This window comes from Stigmatopora nigra, chromosome 6 (genome assembly GCF_051989575.1).
Source record: "Stigmatopora nigra isolate UIUO_SnigA chromosome 6, RoL_Snig_1.1, whole genome shotgun sequence".
Lineage (NCBI taxonomy): Eukaryota > Metazoa > Chordata > Actinopteri > Syngnathiformes > Syngnathidae > Stigmatopora > Stigmatopora nigra.
Window position 1 is genome coordinate 14,928,584 of NC_135513.1, and position 25,410 is coordinate 14,953,993.

Below are 25,410 nucleotides of genomic sequence, written 5' to 3' on the forward strand. Positions count from 1 at the left end.
CTCTTTCTTCGCAGCCTCGCGCCGATGGCGTGTTTCTTGCGCCTTTTCGTGTGTTTTAACAAATGGCGGCCAAGGGGGCTGGAGATTTTGACTCTGTTGCAGATGGAGGGATGACGAAGACGATGATAAGGGGGGGGGGGGGGTATATTTAGAAAAAATATATTTCTTTAGTGATGAGTCCTAGTAGCAAGAGTGGCTTCCGCTTATGAGTTTCAACGTGGATTTATAAATTTTGATGAACTTTAAAAAAAAAAAAGAAAATAATAAATAGTAGTAAAAATCACCATGTAGCAAATTTGCAATAATGTATAGAAAAACATATATACATCTATATATACACACATACATATACACGTATAATACACATACACATGTACAAATATACATAATACACATGTATAAATACACATACATAATACACATACAAATATACATAATACACGTACAAATAGACATATACATAATACACATCCATAATACACATATCCATAATACACATATACATAATATACATATACACGTATACATAATACACACACATATACACTAATACACATGTACACATGTACACATATACACATATACACATATACACTTATACTCATACTATTATACTCATACTCATATAGTCATATACTCGTATACACATACTCATATACACATATACATAATACACATACACATATACATAATATACATAACATACATAATATACATAGTATACATAATACACTCATACACATATACATAATATACATATACACGTATACATAATACACTCATACACATATACATAATATACATATACACGTATACATAATACACTCATATACACATATACACATATACCTATATACCTATACTCATATATACATATATACAAATATTCATATATACATGCATGTGGTGTGTGTATATATGATTTACACTGGAATAATCTATTGAATAGTTTATTTACTACTTTTTTTGCCGAAAACACCACCAAAAAAAACTCAAACTATACTTTTTTATCATTTACCACAAGTAGTTCAGTTCACATAATAAAGCACAGACACCCTTAATTAAAAAAAAACAAAAGTGGCATCCAAATTGCAGCACTTTAAAACATTTTTTGTAAATGCCGACATTGTCTTTTTCAGGCGAACAATTGCACGTCAGATTAAATCAACCAGAAACAACGTTAGCTAACATTACAAGGTTTTACCTCTCCCAAGCTTTTTTTTATAAATTTAATATGAGCAAATTGAGGATAAGTAAATAATCCCTCTCCTCCCCGAGGCGGCCAAAGTCTGCTGGATCTTATTTCATCCAATCCCGTTGCGGCATGAAACCGGTTGGGGGCGGGGACTAAAGAAAAAAACGGAGCGCTATTGAAATTGAATTTGGATTATCTTCCGTGAAATTCGCCAGACTGGAGAAAGACTCTGAATATATACACATATATATATATATATATATATATATTTATTTTCTTTTTTTAAGTTGGCATGTGTGCATGTCCTGCAGGGAGAGAAAAAAGCGGAATTTCACACTCTTATCTCAAATGTTTTAAAATGGCAGTTGTCACCAACGTTTTTGTCTTCAAAGGAATCACGGCGAGCTATTTAAGACGCCGTTTTTTTTTTCCCTGTAGACGCGCCGCCATTTTTCTGTGAAATCCCTTCACCTGTCTTCCAAAAAAAAAACTTTTCAAAACCCAATCTTTAAGAAAAATTGTCTTCAAAACACCGTTTTTTACCCCCTTGTGTTTCCAATGCTCCTTTTTAATGGAAAACTATTTTCCTTTTTTTGTTTAAAGATGAAGAAAGTAACTTTTTGATGGTCACAAGAGTTTTAAGTTATAATTTAGTGTAGCAAAAATGATAGATTATGGGCTCACTATTTTGGAAAAGTTTTATTTTGGGGGAGTTTTGGAAGGAATGCAAATGAGTAAAAAGGTATAAACTGAACTTTTTGACAGTGCCAGATGTCCAATCTATTTCAAATGGGAGGTTTGGCAGTGATTAACAAAGTGGTGGCTATTAAACTAGAGTAATAAAGTAGAATTCATATATTTTTTTTCTATTTATAAAAAGGTAAATTAACTATGGGATGATCCTGTGGGTGGGAAGTATAGTGTTGAAATTTTCAAAATAAAAGACTTAAGAAACAGAATAATACAATACATAAAATTTAAAATCCAAGTAAAAGGCTGTAAACATAACAATGACATTGTTCCCTTAATTTTTTGACAATTTTAAGTTGTATACCCGTATTTACCGGACTATAAGTCGTATGCCGTATTTATCGGACTATAATAGGCACTTTTTTTCAAAATGTTTAAGCTATAATTTTTATGGAACTAACTTAAACAGGTGTTTATTCAGCTTGGTGATCTATCTCCATTTTACTATTGTTGCTATTGAACTTTTCAAAATAAAACAGAATAAAATTACATAAAATAAAACCTCAAAAATGCCATCAAAGTGAAAGACTGTAAACACATGATGACATCATTTGCTTAATTTTTTGACAACTTATAACGTATTTACCGGACTATAATAGTTGTTTAAGCTATAATTTTGACTGAACTAACTTAAACATATTTAAACATACTTAAAAAATGGTGTACTCCAGTTTACTATTGTTACGAAACTGCAACCATATATTATTATGTCCCTTTTAATTGTGTATTTTTTGACTTGATTGGGGCTTATATTATACAAAAAAAATAAGACAAATGTTTCTAAATGTGTAATATGCTTATTTATTTCATTTGACAGCGTTGCAGCCCACAGCAAACACAATCTAATGACTGTAGCCAATCTGGGCGTGGTCTTTGGCCCCACCCTGATGAGGCCGCAGGAAGACACGGTGGCCGCCATCATGGACCTCAAATTCCAGAACATCGTGGTGGAAATCCTCATCGAACACCAAGAAAAGGTTTTTGCGCCAAACTATGCTAAATAAATCGACCCCAAAAGGGCTAACGGCGCTAACGCCATCTCTCGTTAAAATGCAGCGAGGCCTAAGCCTTCTGGAAGGCGCCATGTAGAATTGTTTTGCTTTTTTTGTTGCCCCAGCCGGCGCCAAACTTTCCACGTAGCCCGACTGTCAATGGGTTCTTCAGCCCGTTTTTGCATTCACCTCCATCTGCCCAGAGAGAGAGAGGGGCAGCTAGCCAGCCAAAAAGTCTCAGCCATATCACATTTCTCACTTTTTTTCTTCTTCTTCTCTCTTTAAGTCGGCTCCAACAAACTTTCTCCGTCATGCCAACACGCTTTTTCTTCCCTGTGATCATCCCTCCTCGCCTCGACGCACCTTTCCCGTTTTTTTAAAACATCCCGCTTATGAAGTTCTGGGCGTCAACATCGTCTGGGACTAAAAAAAAAAAAAGGAACCTGTTTGTTTTTTATCCGTTATTCTTTCAGAGAGTGAGGCCAGTTTCCCCTAAAGAGGAGTTGAGAAGGAAAAAAAAACTTAAGTTGAGCGTGTTGTGCGTCCCCGTCCCCAAACCACCAGGAGGCGCTTTTCAAATTGGGCATCATTATTGATACGGCAGTCCCGCATATGCCTCACAATTCATGCATTATTCAGAAAAAAGAATGAGCTTGCGGCGTTTGGGAGGGAGACGAAATGGTACCATATGGTGTGTTCAAGACTATTGGAAATGGGAGTTGCTGCCATTGTTTTTAGTGCTTGTTTACCGTATTTTTTTTAAGGGAATGAGCAACTATTTTTTGACATTTTGATAAGATGAGATAACTTTATTTATGCCGTTTTTGGGAAATTTTGTCAGAGTAGCAAGATGGTTAGAATACAGACACAGAAAAAGATATTTTAGACATAATTCAGATAGTCATTTAAATACACACAACTTTTAGTCATGTAGCATAGCATGATGTCTATTTAGATTAGATGAGATAACTTTATTGATGCCGTATTTGGGTGAATTTGTTGTCACAGTAGCAAGAAGATGAGAATACAGACACAGAAAAAGACATTTTAGACATAATTTAGATGGACATTTAATTAGACAACTTTTATTGACATAGCATAGCATAGTGTCTTTTTTCCCCACTCTGACTTCCAACAAATTATATTATTTGTTTGTGGGGTGAGGCTATAATCATCCAAAAAAAGTATTAGTTACACAATTTGTCAAACTTACGGTCTGCGTGCTGGAAGTGGCCCACTAGGGGATGTTTTGACCTACCAAAAAACCTTAAAATGCTCCAAAAGCAAAGTCAAAATGGCTAAAAGTCAGCCCAAAATGCCCCTAAATCATTAGCTAGTGATCCAAAAAGTTACATAAAGTGACCTGAAAGTACCCTAAAATGCCATTTCTGTGTTTTCAGATATTTACTGACGCCCCTGAAGTGTGCCTACTATCATCCGCCAGTGCCACTTCGGTTTTCTCGGCGCCTACGAGACAGTCCAAGAAAATGAATCGACAAAGCCGTCCACTGGCCGTCTACAATCCTCAAGTTATGGACATTCGAACGGGTAAGAAAATGTCGCCATACTTTTTTTGACCAAAAAGTTCATCAATTCCGCTTTTGCCAAAAATCGATATCGTTTTAAAAAGGTCTCACTGTTTACAAAAAAAAAAGATTGACGGTAATAGACGTCCAATCCACTTTGACTGAATGACGCATTGATTTTTGCGCAAGACGCCATTGGCCAGTTTATGACCTGGTCTGAATTTAGTCATTTTCTGACCCGGTAGGGCAAAAAAAAGCATCTATTTTTATTTCAATTGTCGACAAGAAAAAGTTGGTCCGGAACACACTTACGGGGGTGTCGTGTCAAGGGTCAAGAGGCTGAAGGATGCCGTGGGCGGAGCCAAGTCGAGACTCAAATCGGGATTTTGTTCGTTAAAGGCACAATCGATGAATGGTTACTTAGATTAAGATTTGTTTAAAGGAGTTTTAGTTGCAGCTTGGTGTTTTTGAATATAATATTTGGATAATTACATCTGAAAATTGTCAATATTTTTGGAAAATTGTGTCAAAACGCAATCAAAGAATACATAATTGTTTCACTGGAGTATAAGTCGCATTTTTTTGCAAAGCGTTTTTATTTTTTTTTAATCAGAAACCAAAAACAAATATACATAAAAGCATTATCATAATAGAAAACAACTAGCTTAATATAATCTGTTAAAAAGACTGATAATAATGCAGGCTCTTTTTTTCAATCAAAAACCAAAAACTCTTTTTTTTTCATTTAAAAACCAAAAACTCTTTTTTTTTCAATCAAAAACCAAAATCTCCAAATTTTTGCTGTTATGAATTAGATTTTATTTGAAAAATATTGCTTATTTTTGTCATATGTTGGAAAAGAATCAGCAAAAAAACTGGGGAAGCATATTGTTGAATTTCTACAACATGGTGGGACGTTTTAGATAAAAAAAATAGTTGTCAAAATAGTTTTAAAAAGTGCCTCGCTAACCTGTTCTTCCGTCCAAATCTTTTCATCGGCAAATTTTAATATCTGGGCCGGTCGGCGTAATCCTTTTTAATCTTTTTTGGAGCGGTCGCCGATAATGGATTTACACAAAAAACGTCTCATCCGTGTATGAGGAAATTGCAGGGGAATCGAACCCGAGTCTGCATCCGTGCGGACACCACGTAACCCGTTTTGGCGTTACGTGGTTTTTCTTTCGCAAACGAGAACAGGTCGCAGAGGTCAATCCAGGTTTGTCGGCCATGTGGCTTTCACCAGCGCTTTAGTTTTAATCCTGCTGTCGGATACAGGTCATCAAAAAACAGACTAAAAATAATTCATAAATAAATAAATCACCTCAACAGTATTTTACAGTTGTGATGTCATCGCGCTTTGGAAACTGACCTTTTTGGTCTGTTTCGGAGAAAATTGACTTTTTAATCCCTGGTTGGCCTCGAATGACCCAAAAAATTGGGCGCTATGGACATGTTACCGTAAAATATTTAGAAAAAATGAAGAAGAAAAAATTACATTGATATATTTTCATTGTTTTTATGTTATACTATTAATATATTTTGTTATTATGTAACCCAATAACTGACAGTGGGAGACGTCCAATCCAATTTGTTGGTCGCCAAGGATGGTTTGAATGCTGTCAGGCTTCCCATTCAAAATGGATTGGACATATGTAAACATAAAAATAAATTACCGTCTTTTCTGGTAGTTAAGCCGTATTTGTAAATAAAAAAAAATAATGACTGAATCAAGACTTGCTATATTTTTATGGGTAGATGTTGGTAAAGTAACATTTACTATTTGTTGGTTATTTCCTGTTTTGCAGTAAGAAAACAACCATTACCGGATGAATTAAGTCTTTATTATATTGACCCTAATAATGTGCTTTTGATTCATAAAGTATCTCAGAAATAACACTTAGAATTATTTTTCTTAAGATTTTCCCTTCAAAGTAACTTAGTTACTTAGTAAAGTAAATTTGTACTCCCTATTAAAAGCAGTGGTCGGCTTATACGCGAGAAATTGTAAAATTCAACGATTTTAAGAACATTTTGGCTAAATACTGTGATTAATTTTCCCGAAAATTTAACTTTCCGATTGTACCATGCGTATAACTCGGTAAAAGCTGACCTCCAAAAAAAAGCCTATCAAGCAAGACCATTGATGACAAATTTTTCTTTTGCTCCGCCCCCTCAGCCTGCGACGACTCCAACCTGGCGGCGGACGAAACGTCGATGGGCAGCAACGAATCGGTGTCGTCGCAGTCCTCGTCCGCCTCGGCGTCTGAGACCACGCCTCCCGAGACGGCCGAACGCCTCCATCTTACCCCCGGCCTCTCCAGGTGAGTCGCACTGCCAAACTCCGCCCACCTGCAGTTATGGGTCACCGTGAAACTCCGCCCACCTGCATTATGGGTCACCACCAAACCCCGCCCACCTACATTATGGGTCACTGCTAAACTCCGCCCACCTACATTATGGGTCACCACAAAACTCCGCCCACCTACATTATGGGTCACTGTGAAACTCCGCCCCCTACATTATGGGTCACTGCTAAACTCCGCCCACCTACATTATGGGTCACCACCAAACTCCGCCCACCTGTATTATGGGTCACTAAAAATACCTAAAATGAGTTTTAGCATAAGAAAAACTAACTCTTTTGAACAGTTTTTTGCTTCCGACTTGAATTTTCAGGGTCTTCGGGGCCCCTTAGCGAAAACCCACTTGACAGAATTTGCTTTGGCGATGGAGGCGTGATCAAACTGTCTTGAAAAGTTGAATTTGGCTGGGTTTTTAAGGCGCTCCCGAGTCGTTGTCAGCTCTCACATTGGCGCCCACTCAAAAGGCATCACCACGCTAGGCAAATTCAGCGTCTCGGTCTCAGCTGTCTTTCGCCCATTGGCGCCTCGCCGTTGGCCCAATGTCACTCCGTCCGTCTCCTCATCCCGTTACTCGGATTGTCCGTAGCGGCTTTCTCGTCTTTTTTCAACGGGCGGACATTTTCAGAAGGCTGAAATATGAGTCTTGTTTTGTAATTCCTACGAAAACATAAGGTTTTTTTACACCTATTTTAATGTTAAAGATATATTGGTAACATTTTCAAAATAAAATATGAACAGATAAATAGTGATATCAAAATTCTATTAAAAATAATGTATAACATCAACAAAGCCAAATCAGGAATGCTAAATTATTTTTTAAACTAGGAACCTAACTTGGTAGATTTTTCAAAATAAAAAATGAACAGACAAGTAGTGAATACAAAATTATTTTTAAAAAATGAATAATATCCACAAAGCCACATCATAAATATTAAATTATATTTTAAAAATGAACTTGACTTGATTAAATTTTCAAAATAAAAAAAATGAATACCTGAATAGTGAATATAAAATTATTTTGAAGAAATGAATAATATCAACAAAGCCAATTACATAATGAATACAAAATTATATATATTTTTTAAAAACTTGACCTGGTTAACCTTTCAAAATAAAAAAAAACAATGAACAAAATAGCAAAATTATCATGAAAAATTGAATAATATCAACTTAACCCAAATAAATAATGAATATAAAATTATATATTTTTAAAAATACAATTTGCCCTGGTTAACCTTTCAAAATAAAAAAAGAATGAACAGTCAAATAGTCAATACACAATTACATTGAAATAAAACAATAACACCAACAAAGTCACATCAGAAATACAAAATTATATAAAAAAATAAAAATAATCACCTTATTTTTTTAAATATGTCCTCCATTCCATATTGCCGACGTTCCCATTTCAGGAGGACATGTCCATGAGGACAAAAAATTATAAACTCTACGTTTAGTGTACAGTCAGCAAGGTATTAATCCAGGAGGCTAGCTAGGAGGATTTACTACAGTTTTCGCCACGTTTATGGAGCATCGCGACCAGAGAGCGGCGTGAATTACGACGGCGCCTTTGGGCCATCTTTCTCCTCCTCCGGCCGGCCGGCAAGGGTAACCTAGCATCCTCTCCTCCTCCTCCTCTAATTCCCTTGATTAGCGTCTCTATGGGAGCGGCGTCCAGGCAGCAATTTGCCGCCACGTGATGTATTAGCGCCGGCCTCGGGGTAGGCATGGAACGCAGAGGGACGCCCGGCTCTGCTTCTCCTCCAGGCCGGACCCCCCGTCAGACCTCCCGTTAGCTCGCCGCCACCGCTGCGGATTCTCGCCTGAGGGATTGGCGCTCGAGATTAGCCGCCATGCGTTTGCCGATAGCCCGTCATGTGATTTTTCGGCGTTTGCGTGTTTAATTGGAGAAAGTGTGTTTTTATTCATAAAAGAAGTATCACAATGGGCAGGTTGCTCAGTTTAAATGTTAATTTACGTCAATTCTGAAATTTGGAGTTCATTTTGGAGCAAAAAAAAAAATTCTATATATGTATACTAAATGCATATATGTATACTATATGCATATATGTATTTATGTGTAAATATGTATACTATATGCATATATGTATTTATGTGTATATATGTGCATATATGTGCATATATGTGTATGTATGTATGTGTGTGTGTGTGTATGTACATGTGTGTACATGTGTGTACATGTGTGTACATGTGTGTACATGTGTGTACATGTGTGTACATGTGTGTACATGTGTGTACATGTGTGTACATGTGTGTACACGTGTGTACACGTGTGTACATGTGTGTACACGTGTGTACACGTGTGTACACATGTGTGTGTACACATGTGTGTATACATGTGTGTATACATGTGTGTATACATGTGTGTATACATGTGTGTATACATGTGTGTATACATGTGTGTATACATGTGTGTATACATGTGTGTATACATGTGTGTATACATGTGTGTATACATGTGTGTATACATGTGTGTATACATGTGTGTATACATGTGTGTATACATGTGTGTATACATGTGTGTATACATGTGTGTATACATGTGTGTATACATGTGTGTATACATGTGTGTATAGAAAAATAAATATTAACAATACATGGGTGAAAAATCAACTTATCACGGTTTGAATTTTCTCCAAAATGTGCTGTAGGCCCTTCAAAGGGTTAAAACGGATGATGGGATTGGACGACAACACATTGGACGGGGGTGCCGTGCCATTCGTCTACACGCGCTCATCGATCGGGAAGAAGCGGTCGGACCCCAATCGATAGCAGAGCGGCCCAACTTGTCCGGCGGTCTGAATATACGGCACACCCGCACGTCGTTAGCGCTCGGCCTCAGCGGGGAACTCTGGGAAGTTTGGCGCCCGTCGCCATGACAACAAGATGTCCGCCGCTTTTTGCAGCGCGCGAGTTATGAATAATTGAAACGGCTCGTGGAGATTTGGGTCGCGTTCCTCCCGCCTCGTGGTACGAAAAGTCAAATTTAGGCGAGTGGGTGTTTTTCAGCGGGGTGCTAGAGCTACAATTTGTTATCGATTATTTGTTTATTTCCACTTTGTGATATTGTTGGAGTCAAAAAAATTGCAGGGCTGGGAACTAAGTAAAGATGATATCAAAATATGGTTATGCAGAATTTATTTATTGGTACATGGGTCGGAATTGGGTCGGCGACCAAACGTCCAGGGGACCAAACGTCCGGTCACGGTCGGAATTGTTTGAAAATACTTCACAATAGAACTTATAAACCCAAAAAATAACATTTTTGTCATTATAATGGACTAAATTTCAATGAGTTTGTCACTAGTTAATGCCAAAATATTCATTCGCTGCCGTCCCTCCCACTTCAAACGGATTGGACATCTATGCCCAATCGTGGTAGGCAGCACATTCATTTTATTTTTGTCATTTCCCGTTCATTTTGGGTCACTGAAGCGATCCAATGAATAAAAACAACAACAAAAAATCACTTATTTACCCATTTTTAAATATTTTTTTTACTGTATCCCGAACTTCTGATTATCAATCATCACCTACCATTTTTTGGGTGATTTTTGAAAGTTGCAACATCCCTTGTCCATAACACATGATGCCTTCACAAACCCATCAAAGGGAATCCCCATTTTTTCCCCATCATATTTTTCCCATCTCTTTCCAAATCATAATTTTTAACAACCCTAATATTTATTTATTTTTTCTCTCAAATTCTGCAGAGCATCCATGGCTGCCGTTTCCTGGTTCTCTTCCACACCTGACAAAGAAAAGCCACTGGAAAGGTAAATGAAATATTGATGCACTTCTCCATATTTTTCAATTTCCGCACCTTTTCCACGGCACCCGAACGCAGCGCAAACATTTCCAAGTCAAACTTTGACCGCCAGCCTGTTGCTTTCCATTTTTTTTTCTTTATTTATTTTTTTGTTTGTCTGTTTTTATTTCTTTTTCTCCTTTCCCTGGTTACACATCGCCTTTGCGGCGCCGCGAGAAAAAGAATATGAAATATTGATCGAGCTACCTGGCGAGGCTGTCGGCTCGGAGATGGCGCTTTGCCACGGCGGGTAAAAAACAGGCTGATGTTTTTATTTTGTTTTCATTGGAATATTTACCAAAAATTCCACTTTTTTTTACTGGCGGGTTAGACATTTTGGTTGTTTTTTTTAAGGAAGGATGGCAATAATTTTCCAATCTATTTTTACTTTAACTATTGTTATCACTCCCCAAATTAAATCTATTCATTATATTTAGGAAATTTTACAAGTTAACGGCTACTTTTAATCAATAAAAAAAATCAGATATGGTTTTGGCCTTTTTGAATGACCGTATTTTCTGGACTATAAGTTGCACTTTAGTCTATGGCCGGATATGTTTTTTTTCTTCTTTCTGACCAGCAGAAGCTTTTTTTCAGGATATAGTTCTTAAATTTTTTTTAAAAATTTATTACAGTTATACAGTTATATATTATAGAAAAATAGGCTCATGTCTGTATTAGCTATTAGCTAATTTGTAATCTTTCGAATTAGTTTCTAATTCATTAAAAATCTGCCTCTGGCAGTTTTTTACTTTTTTTGCCCTTTTATTGGGCATTTTTTGGCTAGCTTGATTTACACTTGGTGCTAATTATACCCTGAAAAATAGGCTAGTGTCTTTATTAGCTATTATTATTTTAGCTATTAGCTAACATGTAATCTTTCTAATTTGTTTCTAATGAATAAAAAATCTGCCTTTTGCAGCTAAACCATATTTTTTGCCCGTTTATTGGGCATATTTTTTAGTTAGTGTGTCTTACACAAGTGCAAATTTTAGCCTAAAAAATACGTTCATGTCTCTATTAGCTAACATGTAGTTTTTCTACTTTTTTTTCTACATATTTTTTTCCAATTCATTGGCCATCCTTTGCCTACAAGGACATAAACTAAGGTACAAATTATACCCTGAAAAATATATTCTGATGTCGTATTAGCTATTAGCTAACATGTAATATTTCTTCTTTATTTCTGATAGATCAAAAATATGCTTCGTGCAGCTTACATATTCATTTTTTTCCATTCTTTGGCTATTGTGACTTACACTCAGATGCAATTTATAGTCTGAAAACATGTTTTATATCAGCTATTTAGCCAACTAAGCTTAAATATAATCAATGCTTACTCGACCTTCAAAACCAGGTAATATTTGCCATGACGTTTCATGCTACTTAATCATAGACGATCCCAGCAATCGTCGCCAAATATGGTGGTTAGCGCTCCGCAAACTGCCGGCAAATAGCGGACGCTTGACTGATTGCTTCCATTTTTTTTTTTTTTTTTTTTTAGCGGACAGGGCAAAAAAGCCAAGGCGGTGTACCCGTGCGAGGCCGAACACGACTCGGAACTCTCCTTCCAGGTCGGCGCAATTTTCTATGCCGGTAAGTGTTTTCCGAGAATGGCGGACGCCTTAATCGCTAACTGGGGAAATGAGGATTAGCTTGTAGCGCTTTAGCCCAAGTCTTGACGGGGAAACGCTTGCTTTTTGACCAAATTGCTCAAAGTTTCAAAGTTTATTTTTATTTGTAATGATTAATATATTTTTCTAGGATTTTTGATGGCTTATTTCTCATTTTTAGATACTGAAATCTATATTATATAATATTTTGGTGATAATTTGTATTTATTTAATTTATAATTATTACAGGTTTATTCTGTAATTTTATTAGTAGTACTTGTTTAATAGTATTTGCAATAATTTAATGATTTCATGCCTTATAAATTCATTTCTCTTGATTTGATTTTCACTTCTTGGCGGCCATTGCCGATTAATCATCAATTCAAGATTATTTATAGCCCTAAATCATTTTTAAAAGACAAAATATTATCCCAAATGAATCCCAAAACAAATCCCAAAATTCAGTCAATATCAAAACAGGAAGGAAATAATCAATAGTAAAATATGTCAATTAAAACCATTCATCTGATAAATTTGGTACATTCCCATTCATTTTGGAGCATCTTAGGGACCATGTTACGCTAAAAATAATGCGCTAAAAATAACGCGCCAAAAATAATGCGCCAAAAATAATGCGCCAAAAATAATGCGCCAAAAATAATGCGCCAAAAATAATGCGCCAAAAATAATGCGCCAAAAATAATGCGCCAAAAACAATGCGCCAAAAACAATGCGCCAAAAATAATGCGCCAAAAATAATGCGCCAAAAACAATGCGCCAAAAACAATGCGCCAAAAATAATGTGCAAAAAATGTGCAAAAAAATGCAAAAAATGCACAAAAAAACTTTATTGAAAAGTGTAGTTTTTGGAACTCACTTTACTCTTATTTTTTGTCGTCCATTCATCCCTTCATTTGGCCATTAATTAATGTCATGTTACCCCCCTCCCCACCCTGAAAATGTGCAGTGACACAGTCCAGAGAGCCAGGCTGGCTGGAGGGGGAACTGGAGGGCAAGCGGGGCCTCATCCCTGAGAACTATGTGGAAATGCTGTAGCACCCCCACACTCCAAAGACCACCACAAAAGTCATTTTGGACTCGTACCTTCCTCACGTTTCATATTCTGGCCATCCGTGGGCTTGACTTGTTTTTTTTGTCCTCCCGCCCACTTATACATGGTATCCATGAGACCCCCTCACGTCACCCCCCGCGCCCCACCGACGTGCCTTGTCGAGCCTCGAACGGAAACGGGTACGTATGGCCATCGTTCCGACAATTTTGGGCTTTGGGAAATGAGATTTTTATTCGAATTCTGATTTTTATCTCCATTTTTTTTCACTTTTTGCTCAGAATTCATAAAAATCTGCTTTTTAATCTAAAAAGTCTGACTTTAAAGTCCAGGTTTGGACTTCTATACTCTTATTATTGCTTCACAAGCTTTTATTTCCCACCCAAACGTCACTTTTTTAAATTGTGCCTTTATTTTGAAAGTCAAGAGGAAACATATTTTTGAAACCAAGACTTTTATTTTTTTGCCTTTTTTATTCTTATTTTAAAAGGACAAGTTATTGTTTTTTTCAGGGCAAAGACACTCCCGCTAAACAATGTCTTGATTTCATATTTTAATTCACCCCCCCTTTTCCCTCAAAAATATGATTTTCTGATCTGACAAAACGTGCAGTATTTTTTTAATAATGTTGTGCGTGCAGTAGTTGGACGATGAATGTCGGCTTGATGTCACCAGTGATGATTTTCAAAGGATTGGTGGCGCTGTTATGATTTCATTTTTATACAACTTTTATGGGGAATCCGCTTGACCAATATTGAATGAAACGTATTTTTGCGGTGAAATAAATGTCAAATGGATAAAGTGCAAAAAAAAGTTCTTTTTCAGGAAAAGGATGAACAATTAACGCATCCAACCATATTAAAAAAATGTTTTATATATATATATATATATATATATATATATATATATATATATATATATATATATATATATATATATATATATATATATATATATATATATATATATATATATATATATATATATATATATCCTCTTCATAAATACTGATTTGATGTCTTTTCTAATGAAATTTTTCAAAATGAAAAAAAAAAATCTGAAATCTTTATCATCTTACACATTTATTTATATTATATTCATTTTGAACCGTTATTTCTCCTTTATATCAAAACCAAATAGTGAAGTGGTTAAATCATTCTTTTTAGTCATCCATGCCTAAAATGTCAACTCCATAGAAATCCAAGAAAGAGTAAATAAGATGATGTCTAGTATATGAACTGACTTGTGGGAGCCAAATCTTTAGTGGCAGCCCCCGGTCCAGTGTCTTTCCACTGTATGCACTGTACACACACAAATACACACATAGAGCCGTTACATAAGACAGCCAGTTGGTGTTAATGAGATGGGTTCCATTTTTATTTTTTTCATATTTCGACACCCCCTCCCATCCATCCATGGCACCCACCATCCACCCTCAGGGCACTTCATCCTGAAATTGTGCTGAATCATTGCAGCGACACCAGCCAGACTGTCTGTCAAGTCTCCGCCTCCACCTCCTCCTCTTCTTCGTCCTCCTCCTCGTCCTCTTCGTCCTCTTCGTCCTCCTCTTTTCCATCCATATCATATACGTACACCTTCCTACTTTGTATGCTTACCTTCCACTCCAATCGTGTCATTGATTTCTACCGTGGCTTTTGCCTTTCCTAACCCATACTCACTTTTAAACTCTCTCTACATGTATGAATATGTCTATATGTAGATACATATATATATTTATATATGTATGTATATATGTGCATATATGTATGTATGTGTATGTATGTCTATGTATATATTTGTATGTATGTATATATGTATGTATGCATGCATGTATGTATATGTATGTATGTATATGTATATATGGATATATGTATGTATATGTATATAAGGATATATGTCCTTAAGTATTTGTGTGTATATATGTCTATATGCATATATGTATATATATATATATATATGTGTGTATGTATGGATAAATATACATATATATATAGATATATATACATATATATACACATATATACACAAATATACACAAATATACACAAATATACACAAATATACACAAATATACACAAATATACACATATATACACATATATACACAAATATACACAAATATACATATACATACACATGTATATACACATATATACACAGATATACACAAATATACACAAATATACATATACATACACATGTATATCCATATATATACATGTATAGATACATATATATATATACACACATACACACATACAAATATATACACATACATATACATATATACACATTTACACACATACTCACACATACACACACATATACACACAAATATACACATATATACACACATATATACACATTTACACATATATACATATATCCACATATATATACATATGATAGCATGTGTCTTTTGGTTAAAGGCACTGAAATACTTTACTTTCCTGAAGCAAATGCAAAGAAACTTGAACATTTTTAACTGATTGACAACAAAAACAACACCACAAAAGTCCAACTAAGTCACGTATTATTCTCTCAAGAAGCATTTGGAAGCACGGCTTTGGTTAAGCCAGCTCCGGCCAGCGCGTATCTTCCGTGACTCGGCGCCGTTTACCTGAAATTACCCCAATAAGAACAACAACTTCATGGGCACGGCTAAATTCGTCCCATTTGCTACTTCATTGGAATTTAAGAAGTACATTAAACGAATCCCAGTGCAAAGGAGTGTTTTATTTTGAAATTGGGCCAAAGACGGCGGCGGGAGCGCCATGTGCGCGGGCGCAGCCGTGAAATCGGCCCCGTCCAATAGATTCTGTTTATCTGGCGGCGCTACAAGTGAAAGCCGGTGGAAATCTGGGGGAGATTTGGAGAGGGCTTTTGGATTTGACGGCACTGGGAAAATAGAAAATAGAAAATAAAGCAAAAAAGATGCATTTGCAGATTGCCAACTTCACTCTTCCTTTCCTTTCATATATTTTTTTCTTTCTTCTGCTCTGTCAGACCATTTGTTTTCGTCCGCTGTTCCGTCATGCCGCCAAATTTTTTCCGTTTTAAAGTAGAAATGCGTCCCAGTAAGAAAAGTACCACATTATTATTATTATTTTCAAACAAAAACTGTGGTAGAAGTTGCTTTTAGGAAATTTAAAATGGAATCTTTTGGCTATTGAAAATAAATGCATTGTTTAAGCAGTTTAATAGTAATTAGATAAATAAATACATGAATAAATAGACAAAAAATAATTAAAAAAACAACAAAAAATAATGTTGGTTCAGTGTGGTAGTGGTTAGCTTCTCTGGCTCGCAGTTCTGGGGTCCTGGGTTTGAATCCAGGTTGGTCCTCCTTAATGTAGTACTCGCTCGGGGCTTGTGTGGATTTTCTCTGGGTACTTAGGTAAAGTGCCCCCCCCCCCCCATCCCAAAAACATGCAAGCTAGGCTAATTGTTAGGCTAATTTTAAGCTAAATTGCCCCTAGCTATGATTGCTATTCGTTTGTGATTGGCTAGCAACCGATACAGGGTGCCCCAAGTCAGCTGGGATAGGCTCCAGCACCCCTTCTGAGGATGAGCAGATCAGAAAATGGATAAGGAGTTCAGTGGAGTAGTGGTTAGTTTCTTGGGCTTGCAGCTTTGGGGTCCTGGGTTCGAATCCAGGTTGGTCAGGGGGCCCCAAGTCAGCTGGGATAGGCTACAGCACCCCTTGTGAGAATCAGAAAAGTGCAGCAAGATGTAGTGACGTGTTGATTTTATTGTGGTCAACAGTAGCGCCTTGAATTAGGAAATTATCTCAACAATAACAACTAAAAAAAAAAACATAACAAAAAACAAATCCATCCATCGACACGTTGTTACAAAATATGAAATACTTTTTCTTTTAATATCCTCATTCTGAGCCACATGAACAATAGTAAAGAGAAAATGAGACCCCCTCAAAAAAAGGAGATTTAAATGTCTTCCGCCTCACATTCAGGCAGGATGTCTGTCCCAAGATGGCCGTTACATTCATATCTCTTTCCCATTTCGACATCAAAAACAAAAGTGAACAAAGTGGAAATTATTCCCACTAAACCCAAACAAAAAAATGACTTTCTGTACAATAAAGTGTTGGACGTTAAATCTGGTGCGAAAAAAAGGCACAATTTTCCCTTTTTTCGTTCTCTAGTTTCTTAAATACATTGTAAACACGTCGGCGGCATCAAAACGCATGCGTTTGTTTGTTTGTTTGTTTGTCGGTCGCTATCTTACAAAAAAAAGCTCCTAAGTACTTAAATATTGTTTTCCATCAAAATAGAAATCTTTTAAAAATACTTTCCAACCGTTTCAGACGATTCCTGACAAAAAAAACAACTTTCTGTTAGCCTAGATTAGCATTGGTTTCAAACATTTTTTCAAATTGTATTCTGAGTTCTTTTTAAATATAAATTGTATGTTTTCCACTATTTTCTTTTTAATAAAAGATGAATTTAATCTAAAAATAATAGGAAATAGCCATTTTTATCTGTTAAGGTCCTTCCAACAACTGACAATTATATTTTGTACGTTTGGAGAAAAAATATGAAGCAAATAGGATCAGAATTTGAGCTATGTCAACTCAAAAATCGGCTCCAAACGTAACAATAGCTCACATTAGCCTGTTAGCTAGTTAGCCTGTTAGCCCAGTTAGCTAGTTAGCTAGTTAGCCGCTGTACACCAAGCACCACAGATTGTTTGCATTAAATTAAATGTACAATGTGTTTCATTGCCATTCCGCTCAAAACATGTACAAAATTTGTAAAAATGGAACCTAAAATGCAGAAAAACTGACGTTTTTATTTAAGCTAACTGCCATTTTTTTCAATCTTTGTTATTTTTATATTGAGTCAGGAAGAAAATGACTAAGTAGTGCTTTGTTTGTTTACACTAGCTTGTAGCAATAAGTTTAAAACTAGATTTTTGAGGATTTTTTTGAGTTGAGGGATGACAAAATAGGATTTTCCCCCAAAAACTTATTTTCAAAGCCCCAAAAAGTGAAATAAATAAAAATTGACCAACTTTGGACAAGCATTTTTGTAGTTATGCTCGGATAATGCGTGTATGTTAAGCTAGCGGTTGGCCTAGCATCGCAAACAAATTAAGCACCTTGTCTGGTCCAATCCGGTTTGGGAACCCCCCCTCCTTGTGGCCCCCCAAAAATTGGAGACAACTCTTCTAAAAATGCTTTATTAATAGTTGGACTGTGTCGAGTGACAAAGTGACGTGAAATAGGACAAGCTGCACAAATGTTAGCGCTTCGCGTAGCCGCGTAGCATTCCCAGACGACATTTTGCGCTGTTGTCTTGCCCCGTTTATTTTATTTTTTTAATTCCCTCAATAATTTTGTCTTGTTAATACACCCGCAACACTGAGTTGATGAGTTGTTTGCATATTAGTTTCGATTGTTTCATGGCATGTCGGGGTTGGAAATAAGAACCCTGAACCAGGTTAAAATCATTCTTAGCCAATGTTTGGGGTTTAAGAGAATAATTTGAAGTGGAAATATGAAAAAAAACTCAAGTGACATTGTTATTTAGGTTCAATTATATTATTCACATTGTTAGATTGGTAATAATAGCGGAAAAAAATCATTTTTTTTTTCAATTAAGTTGAAGGGTTAAAATTTGACGCAAAATATTGGTGTCTTGTGAAAATTAGAATAAATTCATAGTATATTTTTGTAATTCTTTCTCAAAATAATTGGAAATATTCTTTTTCTTCCATGGAATTAAAATAATTACTGTGAAATTAAAAACATAATTCCAAATAATTGTTTAAACCTGTAAATGTGTTATTTGATTGGATTTTTTGGGAGAAAGCAGACCATAAAATAATTGTATTTTTTTATTATATGAATTCCCTTTTTAAAGTAATTATTTCTCTAATCATCTGATTTTTTTCCTAATATTTTTCAAATTAATTTTGTTAAAATGTTATTCTTCTTTTAAACCTGAGTCTTCTAATTCTGTAAAAATAGTATTTTTTTATGCATGTCTTTATAATTTTTCCTACTTTAGCATTCCTTAATTCAATAAAAACCTGAATATTTTCCAAAAAAATGTCATTCAACTTTGATTGGACGCTCCCTAAATGGATTGGACATTTGATATTTAACTTATTTCATATTTTTTGCCACTTTCTCTACTATCATTTCCACATTCAAAATATCCCCTTAAAATCCCTTCTTGTTAAAATTCCATCTTTTTTGTTTTAAATTTCAAAGTGAGCTCACTTTGATTAAAAATGTAGCCCTTGGAACGCGTCGCACTTGACCTTTGACCTACGACCAAGCGCGTTTTGTCGTCCCGCCGTAGATATGCTGCAAAGCAACGTCTAAACTATTGGCATATATCCATTTATCGTATATTAAAACCAAAAAAAATCAATTTTAAGGGATTTTTTCGTTATTTTTTTTAACCAACGCGAGCGGCGTTTGTTAGCACGTCTGTCGTCGCGCTAGCTCGTACGTCCTAGGAAATGTATGGCTTTACCTCCGTTGAAAAGAAAGCGTCTTTGGGGCGCACGAGGATTGAGAAAGATGGCGCCAAGATGGCGTGCATTGATCCGGGGTCCTCTGCGGCAACGGCGTTTTGTTTAGTTTTTTTCCAAAGTTTTCCAAAGCCCCCTTTTTTTTGCGTCACTTCTTGTGGAAGTAGATGGTGTGGGTGAGGCCCGACTCCACTTTTGGTATCTGGTCGCTGATGATCTCCACCAGCATGTCGGGGAACTCCACCTTCAGGGCTTGCGACTCGCGGAAGGTGTAGAAGCAGAAGTCCAGCAGGTTGGCCACCAGCTGACACCGCCCCCCCAAAAAAATAGAAACAAAGTCACTCACAAATTGCTTTGGATACACACTACACACCAATAGCATGACTATATATATCAAATATATCTATATATCTATACCTGTAAATATCTATCTCTATATATCTTTATCTCTAAATATATATATACCTCTATCTCTTTATACATAAATACAGTTACACGTCTATACATCTCTACATCTCTACATCTCTACAACTATACATCTATACATCTATACATCTATACATCTGTATCTATACATCTACATCTATGCATCTGTATCTATGTCTGTATATCTATATCTCTGTCTATGTCTCTATATCTCTATATCTCTGTCACTATATCTCTGTCTCCATGTCTCCATGTCTCCACGTCTATGTCTCCATGTCTCTATGTCTCTGTCTCTATGTCTCTATGTCTCTATGTCTCTATGTCTCTATGTCTCTATGTCTCTATGTCTCTATGTCTCTATGTCTCTATGTCTCTATGTCTCTATGTCTCTATGTCTCTATGTCTCTATGTCTCTATGTCTCTATGTCTCCATGTCTCCATGTCTCCATGTCTCCATGTCTCCATGTCTCCATGTCTCCATGTCTCCATGTCTCCATGTCTCCATGTCTCCATGTCTCCATGTCTCCATGTCTCCATGTCTCCATGTCTCCATGTCTCCATGTCTCCATGTCTCCATGTCTCCATGTCTCCATGTCTCCATGTCTCCATGTCTCCATGTCTCCATGTCTCCATGTCTCCATGTCTCCATGTCTCCATGTCTCCATGTCTCCATGTCTCCATGTCTCCATGTCTCCATGTCTCCATGTCTCCATGTCTCCATGTCTCCATGTCTCCATGTCTCTATGTCTTTATATCTATATTGGAGAAAAAAATCCCGACACCGCCGTCGGTACTTACGTCGTGCATGGCGTCCAGTAGCTTGGTGAGCTGGAAGAAGCGTTGCCAGGTTTGGCCGGAGTTGTTGGTGGCCTTCCCCACCGAGCGCCGAAGCTCCTTGATGTAATTCACCCGCATTTCTTCGAACGCCGCTTGGTTCTTCAGACCCTCTTTGGGAACTACCAACACACCACACAGCCATCAGACAAAAATGGCCGCCATCCCAACCCTTTTCACCCCTTAGCTAACCCTTTAAGTCACCAATTTTCAATATAGGCAGAATTTAAGCTTCTTGCAAGGGTCATATTGCCATTTAGTAAGTAAAAATGGCGAAAAAGGCGCTTTTTTAACCCCAACGCATCGAAAATCGTCAACTAAGTAGCCTTTGGAAGCCCTGCTATGGTACTATTTTTAAGTCGCTGTTTACACAAGCGCTGTCAGAGCCGGTCGACGTACGACCGCCGGAAGCCACGGCGCGAGCGAGCGAGCGAGCGAGCGATAAAGAGAACGAGAGAAGAGTTGCCAACGCCGTCTAACCGCGGGCTGGCTGGGCTTTGGACCGGCAGCCCCGTGGTGTCCAATGACCCCGTTTTGCCATTGGCTGGGCCGGCGCTTTGGCTTGGCCTCTGCACAAACTGATATGATACTCCAAAAGGGCCGCCATTCCAAACGGGAAATGTTTGGGACGCGGTCGTGTTTTCATGAATCAGACGACCTGAAATAACCTCACAGTTCCTCCTCATCAAAATGGAATCCTCATCCTACTTCAAAAGTAGGGAACCCAAGGCTCACGAGCCATATGTGGCTCTTTTGAAGGGTGTATATAGCTTTGTGCTAACTTATAAGCTAAAATGTACCTCTCGTGTCACTATAATTATATATTTTTTGTTCATATTTAATATTTATTATTGTTCATCGGTCTGTTTTGTTTTTATTGCGCAATTGGTGGCGATACTTGAAATCACAATATAGTTGAAAAAAGTATTTAATTCAATTAGACATGCTTAATCATTGATATTCATTGATTAGCAAGAGTAATAATGTTAAAAGTTAACATTTTCAGACATTTAAAACAAAAAAAAATTCAAAAATTACAAAAAACACTTCAAAAAATCTAGATTCTGAGCATCTTTCAAGAAATAATATTTAGACATAAAAATATTTTATATGTTCCCACCCACCTTGCTTAATGGTGTGTACCCCAACGTCCTCAAATCCTATTGACCGATATTAAAAATGTCGCCCTGTATCACAACCGTTATTTTTATCAAATGAAGCAGGTACGAATCACATTTTCTGGAGCACGGCCCGGCTCGGTGGCTTGCGTCCAGACGAGCAGCGAGCACCGGAGAGGGCGGCTACGTCGACAGAAGGCTTGGGCGTGAACCCCGCCACAAGCCTTTTGTCTTTATTATTTTTTTCAAAATGGCTTCCCAGTGTTTTTACGAAATGACTGCATTGCCACTTCAATGTAAAGTCGTCTCATACACGTCCAATCCATTTGAAGTAGGAGGGTTGGCAGCATTCCGCCATCTTGGTCCGCCATAAATATTTGCGCAAATTGGCATCAGTGAGCAGACGCCAAGCGCCAAATGTGCAAGGCGTCCGTCTCGCTCTATTGGCAGCGACAGCATGTAAAATGCATGAAGTGGAGTGAAGACCCCCAAAGGGGTCCCCGGCAGACTTTTGCGGTTAATAACCCCTGACGGATGAGGATTGTGACAGTCTGGAGACGTGATTGACAGGGGGGAGTGGCCTCCAAGTCAATGTTAAGGACCAGGTGGCCTACTTTTTCGGGGGCAAAAATACTTCAAGATTCATGGTAGAAAATGTTAGCTTTAGCATTCAGTTGTTAGCATGTCTGTCTCATTCTTCTAAGATATACGCTTTGATCCCCAATTTTGTTTTCAATGTAATTTTACTTTTTAATACTTTGTATTTTACAGTTTCAAATTTTGTATTTTACGTTTTAATACTTTGTATTTTACGTTTTAATACTTTGTATTTTACTTTTTAATACTTTGTATTTTACGTTTTAATACTTTGTATTTTACGTTTTAATACTTTGTATTTTACGTTTTAATACTTTGTATTTTACTTTTTAATACTTTGTATTTTACTTTTTAATACTTTTTAATACTTGGCATTTTACTTTTTAATACTTTGTATTTTACTTTTTAATACTTTTTAATACTTTTTAATACTTTGTATTTTACTTTTTAATACTTTTTAATACTTTGTATTTTACTTTTTAATACTTTTTAATACTTTGTATTTTACTTTTTAATACTTTTTAATACTTTGTATTTTACTTTTTAATACTTTTTAATACTTTGTATTTTACTTTTTAATACTTTTTAATACTTTGTATTTTACTTTTTAATACTTTTTAATACTTTCTATTTTACTTTTTAATACTTTGTGTTTTACTTTTTAAAATTTTGTATTTTACTTTTTAATACTTTGTATTTTACTTTGTAATACTTTGTATTATACTTTTTTAATACTTTGTATTTTACTTTGTAATACTTTGTATTTGACTTTTTAATACTTTGTACTTTACTTTTTAAATACTTTGTATTTTGACGTCATTTTGTATTGTGATTGGCTTACTTGTGCTGAGCAGCAGCAGGACTTTCATGGACAGGAACTCGTCGTAGGTGAGCTGTAGTCGGACAAATTCCTGGCTCACCTGCCTCATGCCCAGACACAGGTCGTACATGGCCGACTGCTGCATGCGGTCTCTGCAAATTCAAAAAGATGCCATAGACAGGTGAGTCTGACATTTCAACCTTTTTTTTCTTGACTTGTTATCTTTCACATTATCGTTATTGTTCTGATATTGCAATGCTTGGGAATGCTCATTCATTTTCGGGTTCGAACCCCGGTCCCCAGAGTTGCGAGACCAACGCACCCAACACTTATCCACCGTGTCACCAATTCAAATGCATTTTTTTTGGTTAATTGAAAAAGTAGAGTTCATATTAATAATATTTTTTTATTGGGAGTCCAAAATCTAATCAATTCTTCTGATCCTCACTAGGGTCGCGGGGGTGCTGGAGCCAATCGAGTGTTCAACCGGTTAGCTTAGCTTACATATTTTTGGAATGTGGAAGGGAATAGTAGTAGCCAAAAAAAAACCACGCAAGCTATATACAAACCTGGGGATCGAACCCTGGAACCTAAAACTGCGAGGCGAATCCACCCTCCACTTACCCACCGCGTCGTCACTTAGAAATGCATTTTTTAGCATAACATTGCAAAAAGTTGCATTCATAATAATAATCATTTGTATTGGGAGTCCAAAATGTCATTTTCTGAACCGCCTTATCCTCATTAGGTTCGCGGGGGGTGCTGGAGCCGGGATTCGAAAATTACAGCGATAATGTATGGGTTAATGAAACAAGGCGTTGGAGTTTGATTACTTTCAGGAACGATAAAATTGAATGAAACAACTCTGCATATTGATTTTGTTTCCTGGACGCAACACGCTTTCTTTAAAAAAAAAAAAAAAAAAGAAGAATTCCGACATCACGCTTGGCGAGTGGGCTTTGAAACAAAAAAAAAAAACAATAAATTGTTTCTTCAGCTGGGGCCGACTTGCCTTAACGCTAATGTCAAGATGACATTTTTCTTCCGGACGAAAGAAAATAAAAGAAAATAAAGCTCCATTTTGGTGATGAGTCAGAAAAAAAAAAAACTTAAAAACATTCCAGCCAAACAGCTGGAGAGTATCTGAACAAGTACTACTTAATTTTGGAATTACTTTCCAGACTGTATTTGATGGTAATATAATAAAAAAAATACATTAGGTTACATTACCATAAATTCATATTACAGCATATTTTTTCGTACTTATAGTCTAATTGAGCTAAAAACTACGGAAAAAAGTACTACATAATTAAAAATATGTCCTTTAAAGATCCACTATTGGAGTTTTTATTGAATAATATAATCTATAAGAATGTGGCTTTTTTCTGGGTACTCCAGTTTAGTCCTGCATCTCAAAAACATGCATGCTAGGCTAATTATATGCTAAATTGCCTCTAACACAAATGTTTTTCCTTTAAACCAGGATGGCCTTCGATTGGCTGGATACTTAATGAGGGTGTCCCCCATACTTGGCTGGGATGAGCTCCAGCACCCCCTGCGATCTTTGTGAAAATGTCTATTTAACTCAATTTTTTAGGGAAAAATTCAATATGTTTTGTCATTGTACAAGTATTAGATTGAAAATATATGTTTTAAACTTTTTAAACAATATTTGAAAGACACCAATTAAAAATACTATTAAAAAATATTCTAAATTCACAAAAATCCATTATTATTGGTTTTGGTGAACTTTCAGTATACATATGCCCTCATT

General features: G+C 36.3%; 2 protein-coding genes across 4 annotated transcripts in view; one reads left to right on the forward strand and one right to left on the reverse strand.

Moving 5' to 3' along the window:
- arhgap10 (Rho GTPase activating protein 10) overlaps positions 1 to 14,138 on the forward strand; it is a 39,315-nt gene extending 25,177 nt beyond the window's left edge. For all 3 annotated transcript variants that reach the window (XM_077718867.1, XM_077718868.1, XM_077718869.1), the window contains exons 19-24: positions 2,763 to 2,922; positions 4,338 to 4,485; positions 6,640 to 6,784; positions 10,561 to 10,623; positions 12,160 to 12,251; positions 13,236 to 14,138. In XM_077718867.1, coding sequence (XP_077574993.1) covers positions 2,763 to 2,922; positions 4,338 to 4,485; positions 6,640 to 6,784; positions 10,561 to 10,623; positions 12,160 to 12,251; positions 13,236 to 13,324 — 697 coding nt within the window. In that variant the 3' untranslated portion in view covers positions 13,325 to 14,138. The remainder of the gene's footprint in view (positions 1 to 2,762; positions 2,923 to 4,337; positions 4,486 to 6,639; positions 6,785 to 10,560; positions 10,624 to 12,159; positions 12,252 to 13,235) is intronic.
- Positions 14,139 to 19,832: 5,694 nt separating this feature from the next.
- The window catches only part of nr3c2 (nuclear receptor subfamily 3, group C, member 2), a 40,513-nt gene continuing 34,935 nt past the window's right edge, over positions 19,833 to 25,410 (reverse strand). Inside the window, exons 7-9 of the mRNA XM_077719932.1 lie at positions 23,658 to 23,788; positions 21,066 to 21,223; positions 19,833 to 20,145 (exon numbers count right to left, since the gene is read on the reverse strand). Of these exons, the coding sequence (XP_077576058.1) occupies positions 19,990 to 20,145; positions 21,066 to 21,223; positions 23,658 to 23,788 (445 nt within the window). The 3' untranslated portion in view covers positions 19,833 to 19,989. The remainder of the gene's footprint in view (positions 20,146 to 21,065; positions 21,224 to 23,657; positions 23,789 to 25,410) is intronic.